An 18,044-nucleotide genomic window follows, 5' to 3' on the forward strand; every position below is an offset into this window, starting at 1 on the left:
GTCTTTCTTCACTGTGTCTGTCTGATAAAGCAGAATACATATGTGTGAATATGAATGTTATATGTGTGCAGTTGAAGGACGATGAGGATTCAGAGGAGAGGGGTCGCATCCTGGTGTCACTGACCTACAACAGCCAGCAGAGCCGCCTAATCGTGGGCGTGGTGCGCTGCGCCCACCTGGCCGCCATGGACTCCAACGGATACTCCGACCCCTTTGTCAAAGTGTATGTGTTCAGAGAAAGTGAATCAGTGAAAGTCATTTCTGAACTACCCAACTCCTTCTCAAGAGGGATTAGCTTTTTAGCACATGGATTATTTTTCTACAAACAGGCATACAGATACATGTACAGACTGCTGAAGTGCAATTTTTTCCTTCCTTCCTGCTTGTGTGTGCTGTAGATGTCTGAAGCCAGATATGGGGAAGAAAGGCAAAAACAAGACACAAATTAAAAAGAAGACTCTCAATCCAGAATTTAATGAGGTCAGTTCTTCCAAAACCCTTTATTTTATTTATTTATTTTTGTATAAGGAGTGTTAGATATCTTGTTGGTCGTGCTTGTTTATACTAAACCCAGCCAGTTTGTATTTCATTATTGTGTTTCAGGAATTTGGCTATGAAATAAAACATGGTGAATTAGCCAAGAAAACGTTGGATATTTCAGTCTGGGACTATGACATGGGCAAATCCAATGATTTCATTGGTAAGTTTAGATTGGACTATATCAAGTTGGAATGGATGATATGAAATTACTCCTGTCCAACCACTGATTTATTCCAAACACTTTTTATCATGTAATTTAACCTTTTCCATATTAATGAAAATTTTTTCCTCTGTCTTCAGGTGGATGCCAGTTAGGCATCCAGGCTAAGGGAGAGTGCCTGAAGCACTGGTACGAATGCCTCAAGAACAAAGACAAGAAGATTGAGCGCTGGCATGTTCTGCTGAATGACAACACCGCTCAGTTTGAGGACTGAAACTTAAAAACCCTCTTATATATTTATTTTCTTTCTCATTCAATCTCCTTGTGACGTATCCCTTCGTCTTCCAGTGGACCAGGGGTAATAAAAGGATCCTCTTGATTTGTTGCAAAGAGCAATGTGCATGCCGCATCTCCAACAGTTTTTAGCTGGTCCAGAGTGGATGTCGACCTCAGGGCTCTGTGTCCTGTGGAGTGACTGATAACTGAATCCAGGAAGCTGCCTTTATTATGCACCTGGTCCATTATTGTTTGTCATTTTCAGTGTCACCATATACCTCTATGTCATATCGTTACCCTACTTTTATCTCAGATTTGGCAGTGACTTGATAGAGTGATTATCAGATTTTATGCAGAAAATAAAATCCTTGATATCATTAGACAGTTTGCTTTTATGAAGTGTGCCTCCAAGCTCAGACCCAACAGAGGAAAATCCACTTCCCATGTCTCTGACCTCCTTTCCCATGTTGCTCTGTGCTCTTATCATATGAGATCATATACTGTGTTAAAAACAGATCTGTGCGACTGCTTTGATGTAGTGCTTACGTTATCAAAATATATTCATTTCATGTGTCATTGTGAATGCTTAATACTCTATGGGACAGTTATGGATGTTACCAGATTAATGTGAATAAACACCGTTGATAATGTGAAAAAGCGTTGCATTTGAAGTGCACTAACTTAGGATACAGGTTGGTCCTTCCACCGTCAACAATATCACCACATCGCCTTCTCCTCTGCATGTGTGAGCTCTCTTTATTATAGAGGAACTGTAATACCTGTAAGTGCAAGTGCATGGCATTTTATTATAATGGACAACTATAAACAAAGTACTGGTTTGTAAAGGTTATGGAAAGTTCCTCTCTTGACGTATTGGGGTGATGAATGCTAATGCAGTCTGTGTTGTTCCTTCAACTGGAAAAATCCACATTTTCCACTCTCTGTATTCATCCCATTGCATGTTCAGTCAGGCTTGTACGGAAGCATACACGTGGTTAATAAATAAATACAGGATGGTACCTCCTTTGCACTGCTGGCTCACTTGTGACATGGCAGAAAACTTTGTTTGAATCAGGTGAGATCTGGACCAATCAGGGCCGACAGACACGCAGCTGAGAATTCAGTGAACTTTGGCTTCTCTTGATAAAGCGAGCCTTCTGTCCAAGTAGGTAAAAGTTTATGGACCTATTACCCTCGAACATCAGTCCTCAGCTTCACTTCAATTCCAAGGTGAAGCTTAACCTTCATCAGTGGAAAGATCCTATCTAAAAATAAATCAATAGATATCCCTGACAGAAGTCCAAAACATGTGATTTGCAAAAATAAAAAAGATCAATCATTAAAGATAAGTTCTGTGAATTTTAAGGCTGAATAGATGATCAGCACACATCTGTAGAAGTATTTAGTGTAGCCTGGACATCCAGGATGGCAGTAGCCTCTTCTGCACCTGTTTTTTTTTTTGTTTTTTGTTTTTTTTTTCTGTGCAAATGACAAAGCTAAACATGGAAACTGGAGTATTCAGGCATAACAATGTCATTTTCAGTTTTTGTACCTTGTTTAATACCATGTAACTGGTTTTCCTTTCCAACTTCAAACATTACCTGCCGAGGAAACTTTCATACTGTTAGTTCAACAATCCTAAAATGTTTCCTTTTTATTAATTCATGGATATAGGCTAAAGACAGTGTGAAAAATTTGTATTCAAGAAGAAAAAGGCTAACAAGCTAAAAGGAAGTGCACTTGTCTAATCTTTTCATCAACATATCTTTATTATGTGGTTACATTTGTTTATTGATAGGCCTATTTGGCTTGTATGTGTGTGGCGTGTGTTAGTCAATATGCCGCTGTCACTGATGTGTGGGTGTGTGTGTGTGTGAGAGGGAGGGAGAGAGAGGTGTTTGGGTTAGGCTACAATGCGAGGTCACATGGTTTACAAACTGCCGGTCGGGTGTTGACATCACTTTTCATGCACCGGAAAGCCCCCTCTCTTCATTTAAAACAGGCTTTGTGTCCATGCGTCGGTCAGAAGGTCCCGGGGGCAGTCAGCGACAGAAGCAATAATCTGATGTTGATTTGAGGTGCACCAGCTTCACTGCCTCCAGTTCATCCACTCATAACACCGCCTGTGCGCCCTCGCTCTGACTGCACGGGAGTGGATGCGCCAACATAATGGACATCACAGTCTTCAATCTTTTGATCGCCATCTTATCATCATCACTTCTGACAAGGACCACCGCAGAAACTAGTATCCTCTGCTCCTGGACTAAAGTTATGCCTACCAAAGAGGCGCACTACAGTTTTATCCGGACCGTGCAGAGCGACCCCCGGCAGGCCGCTCCATCTCTGCGCCTGTACCACAGCCTCTGGTCGGAGGAGCGCGCTCTGCTCAGCTGCGCGTGGAGCGACGACGCGGCCGTGATCCGGAGCTATTTGTCTCTGTGCCAGGAGCGCACGGATGAGTTTTCGGATCATCAAGATGAAAATTTTAATACAAACTTCATATTTGCGCCAGAAGAGATGTGCGTCTCCGTGACCTCTCCAGGGGTCACTGAGGGCGCAGAGCGCGCGGGGAGGAGGCCGGTGAGGAGCGTGGGTGCGCGCTCACCCTCCGAGAATCCCGACGGTCAAGGTGAAAGGTCAGGGGTCGAGCGCCACCGCCGGGTAAAGCGTGGTTTTATCGTACCCGGGACTCTCTGGTGCGGCTCTGGGAACAAGGCGCCTTCATATGCAGATCTGGGTAAGCAAGTCCAATACATTTTCCTAAGTGGATCCAATTTTAATCTTTATAATTACTGTCATTATAATGGAAAACAGGAATCATTTGGAAGCCATATTTTTAAAAACAAACACACACAAAATATATATCAGAACAGAAGAGCATTCAGGACCAATGCTGACTTGAAGGTGTGTGTGTGTGTGTGTGTGTGTGTGTGTGTGTGTGTGGGTGTGGGTGTGTGTGTCTGTGTGTGTGTGTTGTTGATCTACACTTAATAACTGGCCACATTAACCAAATAATATCTTGTCACATCATCAGTAGTGGCTCCACTTTGTCAGGTTTGGAAGCTCAGATGTTGGGATTTTGCTGTGATGGTTTTGCGAACGGACATGCCTGTACTTTGTTCACGCTTCCAAGTCTTTATTATATTGTCATTAAATTGTTAATGCAGTTGCAATCAAAAAAGCTCCACCTATCCCCTCTCGCTTTCTCTCTCAGCTGAACTTCATCCGCAGAGATGGATAATTCTCTACCTCTTTCTGTCTCTTTCTTTCCCTCTCTTGCAGGTGTGTTTTCGGACACAGACAGCTGCTGCCGTGAGCATGACCAGTGCAAGCACACCATTCTCTCCTTTCAGTCCAACTTTGGTGTCTTCAACAGCAACATCTTCACCATGTCTCACTGCAGCTGTGATAACAGGTAACAGGGTTTATTACCCTCCAGTTCACAACTTTAAAGTGGTAGTTCTTAATCTTACTCATATAGTGGTATTTGTGAGTGTAAGACATCCACCAAGTTTGTTATGAGAATGAGAGCTTCACTGGGAGTGTACTGCTCCAAAATGGATGAAGTAGATACAGACTGGAAAACAACCCGATTTTGAGCGGCGACACAAAGCTGAAAAAATTATCTTTAAGGACAGTGGCAGTGCTGTGACAAAAACAGTTCCACCATTTTGGAAGCCAAGGGGCTGGGAAGAGTGTTGAAAGTGACACCAAAATAAATATATCTCACTTTGCATTCCTCAAAACAATTTTTCAGCTTTGTGTCACCTCTCAAAATCATGTTGTTTTCTGGCCTGTATCTACTTCATTCATTTTGGAGCAGTAGACTCCCAGTGAAGCTCTGGATCAAATTTAGTGCACACTCACATGCAGCAACACAACCACTATATTAGTAAGAATCTGAACTAACACCTTAAAGTACTCCCACACCAAATGATTCAGTCCACAACCGCTGACTTCTTATACACTATCTACACCGACACAGATTTTAAGAACTGCAATAACACACTTTGCAGGTTCCGCAGTTGTCTGATGGATGCGAAGGACAGCATATCGGATGTGGTGGGATACACCTTCTTTAACCTGCTGAAGATGCACTGCTTTGAGTTCTCACACAGACTCCAGTGTGCAGAAAGAAACTGGTTTGGAATGTAAGTAAAACCCTGACTGATTTATTTTGTGAGACTGTGATACACTGACTCACAGTCTCTTGATGGTGTCCTATAATGTAACCACACCTGAGCCTCACAATTATGGAAATATACACTAATATGTAATATTGAAGTGTCACATGTTGCATTTCTATACGTTTGTATAAGTGTGAAGCAGTAAAGAGTTAGAGGTACAGTACAGGCCAAAAGTTTGGACACACCTTCTCATTCAATGCATTTTCTTTATTTTCATGACTATTTACATTGTAGATTCTCACTGAAGGAATCAAAACTGTGAATGAACACATGTGGAGTTATGTACTTAACAAAAAAAGGTGAAATAACTGAAAACATGTTTTATATTCTAGTTTCTTCAAAATAGCCACCCTTTGCTCTGATTACTACTTTGCACACTCTTGGCATTCTCTCGATGAGCTTCAAGAGGTAGTCACCTGAAATGGTTTTCACTTCACAGGTGTGCCTTATCAGGGTTAATTAGTGGAATTTCTTGCTTTATCAATGGGGTTGGGACCATCAGTTGTGTTGTGCAGAAGTCAGGTTACTACACAGCCGACAGCCCTATTGGACAACTGTTAAAATTCATATTATGGCAAGAACCAATCAGCTAACTAAAGAAAAACAAATGGCCATCATTACTACAATTCAAATAGTCATGAAAATAAAGAAAACACATTGAATGAGAAGGTGTGTCCAAACTTTTGGCCTGTACTGTATGTCAGTGAACACACTAAAACACAATTTCCTTTAAAAGAACCATGTTTAATGTTAACAAGCAAGGACTCCTCTTCATCAGCCCTGTCTTTTCTGTCAGGTACGATTAGCTCTGCAAAACTATAAAGGCGTTTGACAGCAGAGTGAGCTATTTTAGGAGGATGGACTGTAACATGGAGTGGTTTGCACATAGTGTATAGAAAATGGTATACTTTCTTTTGAATTGTGCATGAAAACAACTAAAATCTACCACCGTTTTTCTAAAATTATCAAGACTATGGCAATGTTACAGAACCATTCTGGTGATTATGTTTACCATAACATTTACAAAATGTATATACTTTATATATACAGGCATATTGTAGAACTGCAATATCATCACTACGATAAGAAAAAGGACTTTCAGAGACTTCAAACTTTCTTCACACCTTTATTCAATCAAAAAAATTTAATTATTAATTAAAATTAAAAATGAAAAGCATCAGCACTGTTGGGCAGAGTGAAGGGGTTCCTTTGCCGGAAAATAGTCCCTGGGGAAATATTTGTTTCCACAGCCAGTTATCAGTTCTGTGGTTTATGAATGATGACGACTTTGCCAGCCACGGCAGAACATTGCTTGATTGATTATATGTTGTGAAATGTTTCGTACGCCTTGCATGATTTGCAACACAGTTTGTTGCAATCTAAAACGTGGGTAAATAGAAAATTTCTGAAGCTGTAATGGTTTACCAAGAGGGACAGCATGATGTGTTCTCTTGGAGACTCATTCCAACCTCTGTGACTAACAGGTGTAAGGAGACTAAGATGGCTCTGTATGCTGTGGTCCATCCACCCACACTCTATGAGACTGACGAATCAACAGAGATCAGTGGGAACGACACCACCATCATCAACGCTACCGTCACAACCCAAGCAGCCACAGAAGCCCCGGAGAACAGCACGTCGGACGTTCAGCTGTTTGCCGTCTCGGGGGCAGCGTCCACAGTTCCCACCGTTTCACCAGGCTCCAGCACTGCCCCCGTCACACCTACCGCTAACGCCGGCTCTGCTGGAATGAACACAGTGGAGGGCGGGGTGGAATCAGTGACAGAGAGCAGCAACTACCTGGAGAACGCCTTGGCCAGCAGAGATCTTCACAGCTCTGCTCACACGCCCAAACCTAGCCCGTCAAATGGCCTGCTGCTGTCAGAGCCCGACACTGCTGACACAGGTATCCGACACCGGTCACACCTCTGCCAATCACTCAGTACACATTTAGAGTCCATTTTTAAAGTGCCTTGCATGGTCAAGCACCCCAGTATATCTCTGCCCTACTGAACTCTTACACGACCAGCCAGACTCTTAGGTGACTTTGCTTTTCAGGCAGTTGCACCTAAAATGGTGAATGCCCTCCATGGATTCGACTGACATTTTTAAAACACAGCAGAAAACTGTTTTATTCAGACAGGTGTGGGTTAGCTCCATGTTTTTTTCTTTTTTTTTAATTTTAAATTCTTTTTGATATGCTGTTTTACTCTGAGTTTTACTGTCCTCTTTTTTATGGATTTTATTGCCTATATATTTTTTTGTTAAACCTGTTTGATTTATTGCCATAACTATGTTAATATTGTAAAGGAGTTTTAACAACAACAGCAACCGTAACACCACCAACAACAATAATAATGATAATGGCTTTTTTATTTTTATTATTATTAACACTGTTTTGTCTTTATATAGCTGTGGAACTGAAAAACACATTCCCCAATGTTTCCCCTCCACAGACAAGCGGCTTTCCTGTGATATCTATCAGGATCTGGACAAGTGCAAATCCAAGATCCCTCCCCAGCAGCGGAGGTATGGCCTCCACAACCCAGAGCCCAGGACCCTCTACCACTGCAACTGCACCACCAGGTAAATGCCAATGAGCCAGGCTGGCAATGTATCGCTGGACAAGTATTGCAAAAGTAAGATCTATGTTTTGCAAAGTGGCACGGGAACGTGTGTTTTGAGTCAGCAGAATATCAGTCATATCGAGTTTTCAGCTATAGCGGCTAAAATGGCTATTTTGATTTCTCAATATTGGGTGCACGAGATAAGAACATCATACTTGCTCAGGTTCATCCAGATGTATTTGACCCAAGAGTAAATGTTTACCGTCCTTTTTTTGCAGAGCATACACATGCGTTGTGATAATCGTACACTCACCTCTATTTCTGCTCAAACTTATGTGTACAAAGTAAGATAGGCTAGACATGGTGAGTGGTTTCATAACACAAAACTAGGCCACCGGCAGTCATGCACCTACAGTCACATTATTACATAAGGTAAACTGCATGCACAGGTATCTCTCTACGCAGAAATCATGGGGAGACCTGGAATAGAAACAGCATTTCGTATCTCTCACCATCTCTCTTGCCTCCGTCTCTGCCCGTCTAGGCGCTCTATCATTTAATTTTTTTTTTTTGTTTGTTTCCCTTGGTGTTGGATGCCTATTGATCTGCTGCAGTTTGCAATATGTCTGCTAGTCTTTGAAATGTTTTTCTACCCCTCCAGACTGTTTCAGAGTTTGGCTGAGCAGAGGGAGCTGACTGAAGTACAGGCTCTTCTAGTGGGACACGTGTCTCAGTCCTGCTTCTTGGCACAGGACTGCACAGCGGGGAAAATGTCAGTGCACACACACACACACACACACACACACACACACACACACTGACACAGACACATATAGACACACATACACAGACTGGCCAGCAGGCAGGCGCGCACACTAACACATATTGATACATGTCGAGTCATTCATGGGAAGTGTATTCACAAAGCTTTGATTTCAGCGTGATATATCATGTGATTTATTGATATGAATAGTCTATAAACATCATAAAAGCACTACTGGTGTTTTTTTTTCTTCGTGTAACAGCTGTTCAGCAGTTCTGGTCAAACCAGGCCTTCCCCAGCTGGAGGAGAGGAGAGACATGGAGGAGCAACGCCATCTACAGGCGATAAAACTGCAGGTCAGGAGGCCAAACTCCAAGAGAGCTAAACGGAAAGAGCGGGCCATCAAACTGCAAAAACTGTGTCTTAGGTTGACCAAGGCCAAACTGCACAGGAACAGGAAGGCCTACAGTCATGGTGCATAGGTCTGCTCTGAGAGAAAGGAAGCTCATCTGAATGTGCAATAATGAATATTAAACAGACCTATGGCACTGTCCCAGTGAGGCATGAAGCAGAGTGTAAATTCAAGTAAACTCTTTTTACTCACATTTATATTTGTGGAACAGACCAACATACTTTTTTAGACTGGTGTTCATCAGGTAGTGTACAGCATATTAAGTGTTACTGTATCTAACTTATGCAACTTAAATGATGATAGGATCTGAAACTGTAAAAAAAAAAAAAAAAAAAAAAAAAAAAAAAGATTTTATTTATATCAGTGGCTGTTTGCCTTGAAATATGCAGGAAGGTCATAGTTTCCTATCTTTTTATTTACCACCACAGCAATAGTCTTGATGGATTAGCTCCCTCTTCGCTGTCATTGAGATGTGAGCACAAAAGCTCTTTGTAAATACTATGAGTTGTAGATAAAGTTTTTAGTGGTATGCGATATGACTTATTCTAGAGTCTACCATTTTTTTTAATGTAAATACCTGTACAAACTGCAGAACATGTATGTAATATATGTTGTAGAAGTATTTGACTGTGATTTAAGGCCAGCTCTCCCACAGGAGCATAGCTGAAATTGTTTTTTTTTTTTTTTTTTTTTTTTTTTTAGAATGCATGGAGTATATTCATACATGAGATGGGTCGTTAGGATGATTTATTTATTGTTTTTTAATTAATAATAATAATAAAAAAAAAAAAAATCAAACTACCATTAGCTGTTGTCATCCCATAGGCTATGTAGGGAACAAGATTAAATAAACATCCTTACACGGTTTTGGCATCGCTCTGTCTTCTGTGCGCAGCCTCTAATGTGCTATACTAACACAATAAGCGAACTAACACTGCGTAAAGGCCCCGCTGTAATGAATAGCTGTCAGGTAACTCAACTCCCCTCTGATGTCATGAAAAGTAATTGAAACCTAGCTGTAGACTGCAGCCATGGAGCCGACCGGATCCCCGCCTCTCACCGGACAAAAATTCCGCTACACAGAGAAGAACGGAGCTGGGAACATGGCGCACTAAGCCTGGAATAACTTTCCCTGAGAGAGAGAGAAAACTTTGCAGCGTGGCCAAACAGCACATAGCCCACCGTCCACATCGACAGATAAGTGTGCACTAGCCCGTGGATAGCCTGATTAGGGGGGTCTTATTGTTTTTGATGAGGGGGGGGTGAGTGTTTTCCTGTCCTGCCTGACAACTGCTATGGGATGAAAGTTTGGAGCTGCACTCGCCGGATTTAGCAGGGCAGGATGGAGAAGCCAAAAAACAAAAAAGAAAAGGTAAGCGATCGATATTTGATGTGGTAAACCGCAAGAGGTGGAAAAAGCTCAAGAGTTTAGCGTTGACCGTCGGCCGTGGCTGCGCGCTTTCTCGGCCGCGCGTTCATGCGGTGTGGAGCTGGTGTCCTGTACACTTCTGAGGAAAGCTCGCCTCCGCTCCTGTGCCTGGTATCTGAGCACAGCGGCTTTATGATAGCTGTGTGTCACCGTACGGGCTGACTCACCATTTTACACAGGCTCATCCAGGGCCATTTCGCGACGACTTGTCACCCCGCAGGAGCCGGAGCTGGCGCTGGGAGCCTGAAGTTGCCTCTCTCTCTCACACACACACACAGACACGCACACACACGCACACACGCACACACACACTTCCATCTGATTTCCCTCAGGCTTGTGTGAGTGCTGCTGAGAGCACCGGAGGCTCTCACATCCTTCTATCTGTGCTGTTTTAGTTGTGTTTAGACATTCACTTGTAGCCTGTCATTGGATGTCATCCTGCTGAGACTTAAGGTCAACAGGAGGGATGCATCTTAGTTGTATACAAACATGCACAGTGCTCACCTAAACACCCACAGGAGCACAGCAAGACCAAGAGCTACCTAAACATCTGTTTATGAGAATAATAATAACAGCAATGATTCATCCTATTGAAGGTTTGGCAATAATTTGATATATTGATATTGTGATATGAGGCTGCATATAGTCTGGGATTTTTAGTATTATGATAAAATGTTGTTTTCCTTGTTTTAAAGGCTGCATGACAAAGGGATGCAGTTTTCAGAATCTGATGGACTGCTGTAGCTGTTCTGTTATTTGCTTTTACCGGCTTGGTCATCATATCCACATTAGGAATTTATGTTTCACACATTAATCACATTTTTTCAAAAAATTGGAAAATATTGATGAGCACACAATGCGATGATACGGAAATATTTCCTTTCTTTAATACCATACAGCAAACCCCCTACGCCCACCTGAGCACCCCCCCCCCCCCGGAGAACAGGGGAAAAAAAGGGGGAAAAATCTCATTCTTTATACTTTTTGCAAAAGCACAAAAAGTCATCCGTACAATATTGATATTGAAGTATTTGGTCAAAAATATCATGATATTGAATTTTGTCCATATCACACAGCTGTGATTAGAGTTTATTTATGACTTCATCAATTAATCATTATTCAATTAATGTAAATAGCATAATCAAAATGAATAACGTGAAACACATGAAAGCACAGCAAGGTGAGGGGAACAGGAGGTGCAGACAGTTCAGCAGTCAAACATCAGCAGGTCAAACACATCACACGAGGGCAGGGCTGTGAAAATAAATTAATAAAGATGATAAAGATTATGGCTGGTGTCTGATACGGGTTGGACACAGACACACGATGTGAGGTTAATGTCCATGTGATGACATGATAGTCACCAGTTTACAGGTTCAGGCAGTCACATTGTTTTATCTGTCATTTGTTTTAGATTTGACTTCACACATTAGAGCGAACGATCACAAACAGATCATATGGCATGTACTGTATGTGGAATGTAAAGTCTCTCTCTCTCTTTCTCACACACACACACACACACACACACACACACATAACAGTATTGTTACTCCTCCAGGAATGTTCTTTCTTTGACCTGGGTTCAAAAGGGGGTTGGGAGTAGCAAGGCAGGAGAGGAGAGGGGAAGTGTGTGTGTATGTATGTGTGTGTGGGTATGCGTGCGCATAATGTGTGTGAGATCTTGGAAGGATCAGGACAGGATATGCATGTTGTGTTCCTGTCCTTTTTTTTTTGTCCTGTTTGTATGCACGTGAGAGAGAACAGTGTTGTTCCTCCAGCTCAAACTCTTTCCCATCCAGCCTCCTGTTCACACACCCTAAATACACTTTGTCAGTTCTCTGTGTGTGTGTGTATGTGTGTGTGTGTGTGTCTGTGTTCAAGCCAGCAGATGCATACAACAGCAATGAGGCTTATGAAAACAGACGTTCAGTGGAAGCATCCCGCTGAGTGAGTTAGTGCTACTGTCAGCTGTTTAGCATGTCTGCCTGTGCATGAGTATGTATGGATGTATGTGTGTGTGTGTGTGTGTGTGTGTGTGTGTGTGTGTGTGTGTGTGTGTGTGTGTGTGTGTGTGTGCGCGTGTGGCACTGATTCACCATAAGGGCAGCACTTCAAATAAGCTGCAACAGGGACATCAGAAGACACAGACAGGTGGTGCAGTGAAGCACATCCTGATGAAGCAGATTTTTAATCATACAAAGCACATTTTGGGCAGATTAAAATAATAATAATAATTATTAACATAACAGTGATTTTGAATTTTTGTTTCAAACACCCACGTTATAATGTTCAGCTTCTGTGGCTAACAAAGTCATCAGCATTTATAAACCACAGAACTGATAATTGGCCGTGTAAAGCAAATGTTTCCCTGGGAACTATTTTCCCTGGCAGAGGAGCCGTTTCACTCCTCCAAATTGCAAGTCATCAAAACACAACAGTGCTGCTGCTTTTAGGAAAACTAATGTGGACGACTTTATTACGGTGATGGAAAACTGGTGTGAGGAAAGTTTGAAATCTCTGAAAGTTAATTTTCAAATCATAGTGGAATGAATGGAAACCAATGGCTGGATAACAGGGAGGAAAGTGATATCAGAGTCCAAAACATGAATGCTTCCTTTGGCAAAAGATTAGCACGAGTGTGAAGTTTATGCCGTTCGTAGATGGTAGAGGCTTAAGATGAAAAATCAGTGGCCTGGTCCTTTAAATGATGTGCAGTTTGTAGTAAATGTTGCAACAGTACAGTTACCATTACTGTAAAGGTTTCCTCAGCTGCAGCACAATGGGGAATGGATTTGCTGTAGCATAGGTGTGCCCTTTTGTCCGAGGTGCCCTTTTCAGATGGAGACACTGGGACGGAGCGTTTAAATTGGCGTTTCTAACACTGCTCGCCTGAGGAGCTGCAGGCTAACAGGAGCTGGTAACCAGTCGGAGGGACTTTTCTGCCTCTGTGTCTCCAGCTCTGTGCTCAGGCCTTGTGAACATGCCTCACCTCTCTGCGGAAGCCTGCGCCGGTCAGCAGAGCACTTTTGCCCACATGAATGTTGTATTGACTCTTATTGGTAGAAGTGTGGGTTTTATGAAAACAAAAGAGGACATTTCACTTACCGAACAAAAACAGCAGCTACTTTCTACTGCATAAATGGAGCGGCATAATGTAGTTCTCCTTACTTTCTACCATCTCGACTCTCCTTGTTTCTGGGAAAGTTTCTTTGCTAAACAAAGAAAGTACATTCCTCGGGGCTTATTTGATGTTTCAGACTTGTTCTGTTTTATATTGCCTTCCATATACTCGTAATTTGTACGCTGGATTACACGGTAATGTCAGAAAGGCGATGTATGTTGCTCTGTGCAACACTCATCAAAAGTGAGTTTGCACACGTAGATTTTCAGCATCATCCCTCTATTTCTGGAGCCGTGGCCTCTCAATGATTATGTTTATGGGATTTCTACTTAACTCTGTGAAACCCAGGAAAGATTTAGTTTCTTTCTCTGAAAAAAAAGGCACTTCTTGTAATTTTGTGCTACTGTCATTTGATAGCTGCCTTTTGTCCCGTGTTTTTAAAGAAGTCAAGTGAATTTGCTGAGGTTTTAACTGTTTATATAAAAAAAAGTCAACGGGCAAATTAGCAAAAAAAAAAAAAAAAAAAAAAAAATTGTGAAACAAATTACAAGGAAACTACAATTATTATGTAATCATATATTTCAAATTAAATTGCCATAAAATTGTTAAATAAATAAATATGTCAATAAAGCCGTCTTGTAATTAAATAAACCAACAAATAAATAAATAAAATAAATAAAAACCCACAGGCTCTTGGGTGTCAAAGGGTTAATCGGGCCGATCACTGTGAAAGGAAACAGAAAATATGGAAACGAGGGGATGTAACAAGCAGCGGAGGTTTCAGCCAGATTTTGAGCTCAAGACGCCACAAAGACAGTCCACGGGAGTTTTGCCGCGGCCCCTTTCACCGTCTGTGCACGCTACTGTTCTGTCGTCATTTTTCAAGCCTTTCTTCGACCTTTTTCCTTGAAGTTCCCAACAGGATCACATGGCCATGAAATATATGTTTAATTAAAGACCCCGTGAATAAATAATGACTTCTTTGCCTCACAGTATCATATATGTAATGTAATGTAATGCAATGTAAAGCACATAGACTGTGTGGACTCAAAAATAAGAGGCTTAGTTCACAAATAATGTGCATTGTGTGAGTAGTATTTCCACAGGAAGAGGAGCCCCTCTGTGTGTGTGTGTGTGTGTGTGTATGTGTGTGTGTGTGTGTGTGTGTGTGTGTGTTAGTCCATGTGAAAAGTTTTGGTTTGCTCTTTAGGCACAGTAGGAGGAACAGCCACCGCTGTGGAGAGATAATAAGTGCCTCGGTGCTTTTACAAGTGTTAAGGTCAAGGTAAACTAAATACGTCCTGGCAGGGCTATTCAGTCGGATGATCGAGAGACTCGGGTAACATGCGGTGGCTCGTTACACTCTCCTCCACACACTCGGTTCAGTTCGGTTCAGTTCAAACAGGCTTCATTGACATGACCACAGACAAATATAGTATGGCTAAAGCACATTCCAGGAGGGAAGAACAACAATAGGGCAATAACAACAGAGTGGAAAGCATGAATGAGGAATATTAGACCCATTTATATTCAAATAACCATCCTGTAAAATCAATGTCTTTATAAAATACACAGGTTTAGTGTAAATATTAAGCTTTGAGACTAATGTATGATAGCAAAATCCCTGCATAACATGTCAGAAATAAAAACAAGCTGTCTTGATTTTTGGCGCCTGCATTTCTGAAATGGTAGGAGCAATAATTTGTTTGTATCATTTATTTTGTCCAGTGTCTCCAACCTGGCATATGCAGCTCAGTGAAAGTGGTTTATAGGATCAGTATCTAAGGTTTTGTGCTCAGTGTCTGCGTTAAAAAAAAAAAAAGTGGGATCGGTGCAAATATTACACTACAGCTCTACAACCTACACAGTGTGGAAAAGATTCACTGGAAGTTTTATTATTGCAAAAGTACAGTCCAACAAGCTGTTTTTCTTCATTGCACTTGGTTTACTTTTTCTGGTTCAAATGTAATAGGCTTAGTGGTTTACTTCTTAGCTGAATATGCATGATCCGTACCCTTCTTTGTTTACTTCAGCGGTATCCTGCCTTTGGCAACACTTTACATAACCTCTGGATTATAACAGGCACTTCATAACATCTACATGACACATTCATGAATTCTGACTATATATGGCATAGCGGCTGGAGTTACTGTAATATTGCCAGAGCACTTAAAATGTGAGAATCTCATTCAGTAAATTGACATACATTATTCATGTTTTGTAGGACTCGCACTCCCTGCTAAAAGTGTGAGGATTTGAAAAGTACTCAGTGTGTCCTGTACTCACCAGGAAGCTCTTGGTACGAAATGTGTTAAAACCCGGCACTGAAATGTTACCCCAGTTACTTACATGCTCTAGTAACACAAGCACACACACACACACACACACACACACACACACACAGACATACACACACTGGAGTAATTGAGGAAAGGTTGTCTCAGCTACAAGGAGGCGAGTAATTCAAACGTGTATGCACAAGTCTTTCTTACTTTTTCAAAGACTGCTCCTTGACGGTTTCCAAATTAATCACGACCATACGAATGCATACTTAAATAAAAACCCAACGATGTAAAAAATGACTATTTGCAGATTTTGAAAGTGTTGGCTTGGCCGCATGTTTTTCTCCATTCACTTCCAGAATGGACCCAAAATAGCACTTTTAATACACAAACAAACATGAACGCCATTTCAGTATTAAAAATTAAAGTCCTGTTTCCCATTTTTTGGGGATAATTAATTAATTAACAGACAAAGAGAAGCCATGTCCTTGTGAGAAGTGGATTGACTTCCTGTCACACAGCATGTTCAAAACAAACAGGAAATATAAAAATAAAGGTACCCTCACTGTAGCTGCCACTGCCAGCAAAACAATTATTGCTATCAGGTCATTTTTTTTTTCCTAGCACAAGGTTACTATGCAGAGGTTTCCTGCAGATTCTACCAGCCGGATCTACTTTACAACTGGAAAACAACAAGAAAAGAGCAATTTAATTTCCTCAAAAAAGGGCAGTATGGCTTGTTTTGTATAATGGCCTGATTTGCTTTTGTGTTTGTTTATGTGCTATTAGTGTATTATGAACACCGACACTCTATCAAAGTTCAATTTTGCTATAGGTGGTGTTTCCACGCTCATGTGCAAACAGTTTCACTTACAAATGGTCAACAACTTTAATATTAAATGCTAAACTAACTCCAAAACAGCGTTGATACTTTGTAGTATCTTGTCATGTTCATTCGTTTCCATGTGATCCACGTGAGAGGGCCACACAAACATCTCTGCTCTGATCAGATTTTCTGTGCACATGTTTCAAGAGAATAACTGATGCACCAATGAACGAGTTTATGAATTTCCCAGCCTCTCACTTAAAGCCGTTGGATGATGCATTTGCAAGTTTTCGGAAACGCAACCGTCTGCATATTTTAAGTGTGCATGAACGCTTGTGTGTATGTGTGTGTGTGAGAACGTTACAGAGAGAGAGAGAGAGGGAGAGAGTCAGGGAGATAATGAAGGCCTTGGTATAAGTTCTGGTGACAGGACAAATTTGGAAACACCAGATCAGGGAGGGAGGCAGCCTTTCAACGTTAAAGCTACAGAGAGCTAACCTCAGTGCACATTTCACATAAAGTTGTGTGACAAAAATGAATGAGAAGAACAGAACTCGTATCGGCCTGTCTGTCTTGTCTGTGTCTGTCCCCCTGAGGAGTGCAGACCATTTCCACATGAAGAGTAGTGCACGCTGTAGTTTGGCGCCCCATTTTGAATACCTGCAGTGTCATGCAAATAGGCTTGCTGCAGTCTTGGTGGTGTCTTGGGATCTTTCAATAAATTCGGTAGATAATATCACTAATGTGACAGTAGACCAGAAAATTTTCACAGTTTTTCTTGTTTGATAAACTGCATGGAGGCAGTCATTTGACGAGTCCTCTCCTTCTCTTTGTGCTCTTTAAACGACGTCTCAAAATCAGGGCCGGACAAACCGTGTCTGGGGGCCCCATGACAAACCGTGTTTGGGGGCCCCATAATCACAGAGAAGATTTGTCCGGTGACATGTATTGTGCAATGACTCAACCTTGCATTTAAGATTCATGCATAACCCCAAATAACCACACAAAGAACGATCAGGGCCCCTGGTGGTCTGGGGCTTGTGCCTCCTCATCAATAATCCTGCCTAGCTCAAGATATATAGTGATTCGACATCTTCCACTTCTTTACTGTTCATGTTGTGCACTGAATTTCCATGGCTTCACAATTTCTACAAAATCTATTTTTATAAAGTCAAAGTCAGTGTATACACACACACACACACACACACGTACATAGATGTATGTATAAAATGTGTGATCAGAATGTTCAGATCACAACGTACAACCAACATAAGTTTCATAATTTTGGTGGCTGTGGCCACATGGAGGATCAGGTGGGGTGATAGCCTCACCATCATCTAGACCAGGTGTCAAACTGGTGCCGTGGAGGGCTGAGAGGCTGCAGGTTTTCATTCCAACCAAAACCTCCACCACATGATTTCACTGATCAGTCCCTCCTCTCTGCATGAAGGTGAGGCGATCAGTGAAATCACCTGGTGGAG

The 18,044-nt window shown here is 41.7% G+C and overlaps 3 protein-coding genes across 3 annotated transcripts in view; all 3 read left to right on the forward strand.

Annotated features, from left to right (window-relative positions):
* rph3aa (rabphilin 3A homolog (mouse), a) overlaps window positions 1–1,964 on the forward strand; it is a 28,371-nt gene extending 26,407 nt beyond the window's left edge. The window contains exons 13-16 of the mRNA XM_030066132.1: window positions 72–223; window positions 399–480; window positions 604–700; window positions 841–1,964. Coding sequence (XP_029921992.1) covers window positions 72–223; window positions 399–480; window positions 604–700; window positions 841–974 — 465 coding nt within the window. The 3' untranslated portion in view covers window positions 975–1,964. The remainder of the gene's footprint in view (window positions 1–71; window positions 224–398; window positions 481–603; window positions 701–840) is intronic.
* Window positions 1,965–3,062: 1,098 nt separating this feature from the next.
* Window positions 3,063–9,252, forward strand: pla2g3 (phospholipase A2 group III). The gene is made up of 7 exons (XM_030065573.1): window positions 3,063–3,713; window positions 4,259–4,391; window positions 4,993–5,127; window positions 6,648–7,069; window positions 7,620–7,749; window positions 8,392–8,502; window positions 8,756–9,252. The coding sequence occupies exons 1-7, from the start codon at window positions 3,146–3,148 to the stop codon at window positions 8,973–8,975; spliced, it is 1,719 nt and encodes a 572-aa protein (XP_029921433.1). The 5' UTR covers window positions 3,063–3,145; the 3' UTR covers window positions 8,976–9,252.
* Window positions 9,253–17,864: 8,612 nt separating this feature from the next.
* The window catches only part of ttc28 (tetratricopeptide repeat domain 28), a 109,795-nt gene continuing 109,615 nt past the window's right edge, over window positions 17,865–18,044 (forward strand). The window contains exon 1 of the mRNA XM_030065842.1: window positions 17,865–17,876. Within this exon, the coding sequence (XP_029921702.1) occupies window positions 17,865–17,876 (12 nt within the window). The remainder of the gene's footprint in view (window positions 17,877–18,044) is intronic.

This window comes from Myripristis murdjan, chromosome 12 (genome assembly GCF_902150065.1).
Source record: "Myripristis murdjan chromosome 12, fMyrMur1.1, whole genome shotgun sequence".
NCBI lineage: Eukaryota > Metazoa > Chordata > Actinopteri > Holocentriformes > Holocentridae > Myripristis > Myripristis murdjan.

Excerpts from the sequence above, each read along its gene's own strand:
- pla2g3 (XM_030065573.1), top strand. The coding sequence starts at position 3,146 with ATGGACATCACAGTCTTCAATCTTTTGATCGCCATCTTATCATCATCA. Across the intron at positions 7,070-7,619 it reads GCCCGACACTGCTGACACAG|ACAAGCGGCTTTCCTGTGAT; the intron begins GTATCCGACACC and ends TCCCCTCCACAG. Across the intron at positions 7,750-8,391 it reads CACTGCAACTGCACCACCAG|ACTGTTTCAGAGTTTGGCTG; the intron begins GTAAATGCCAAT and ends CTACCCCTCCAG.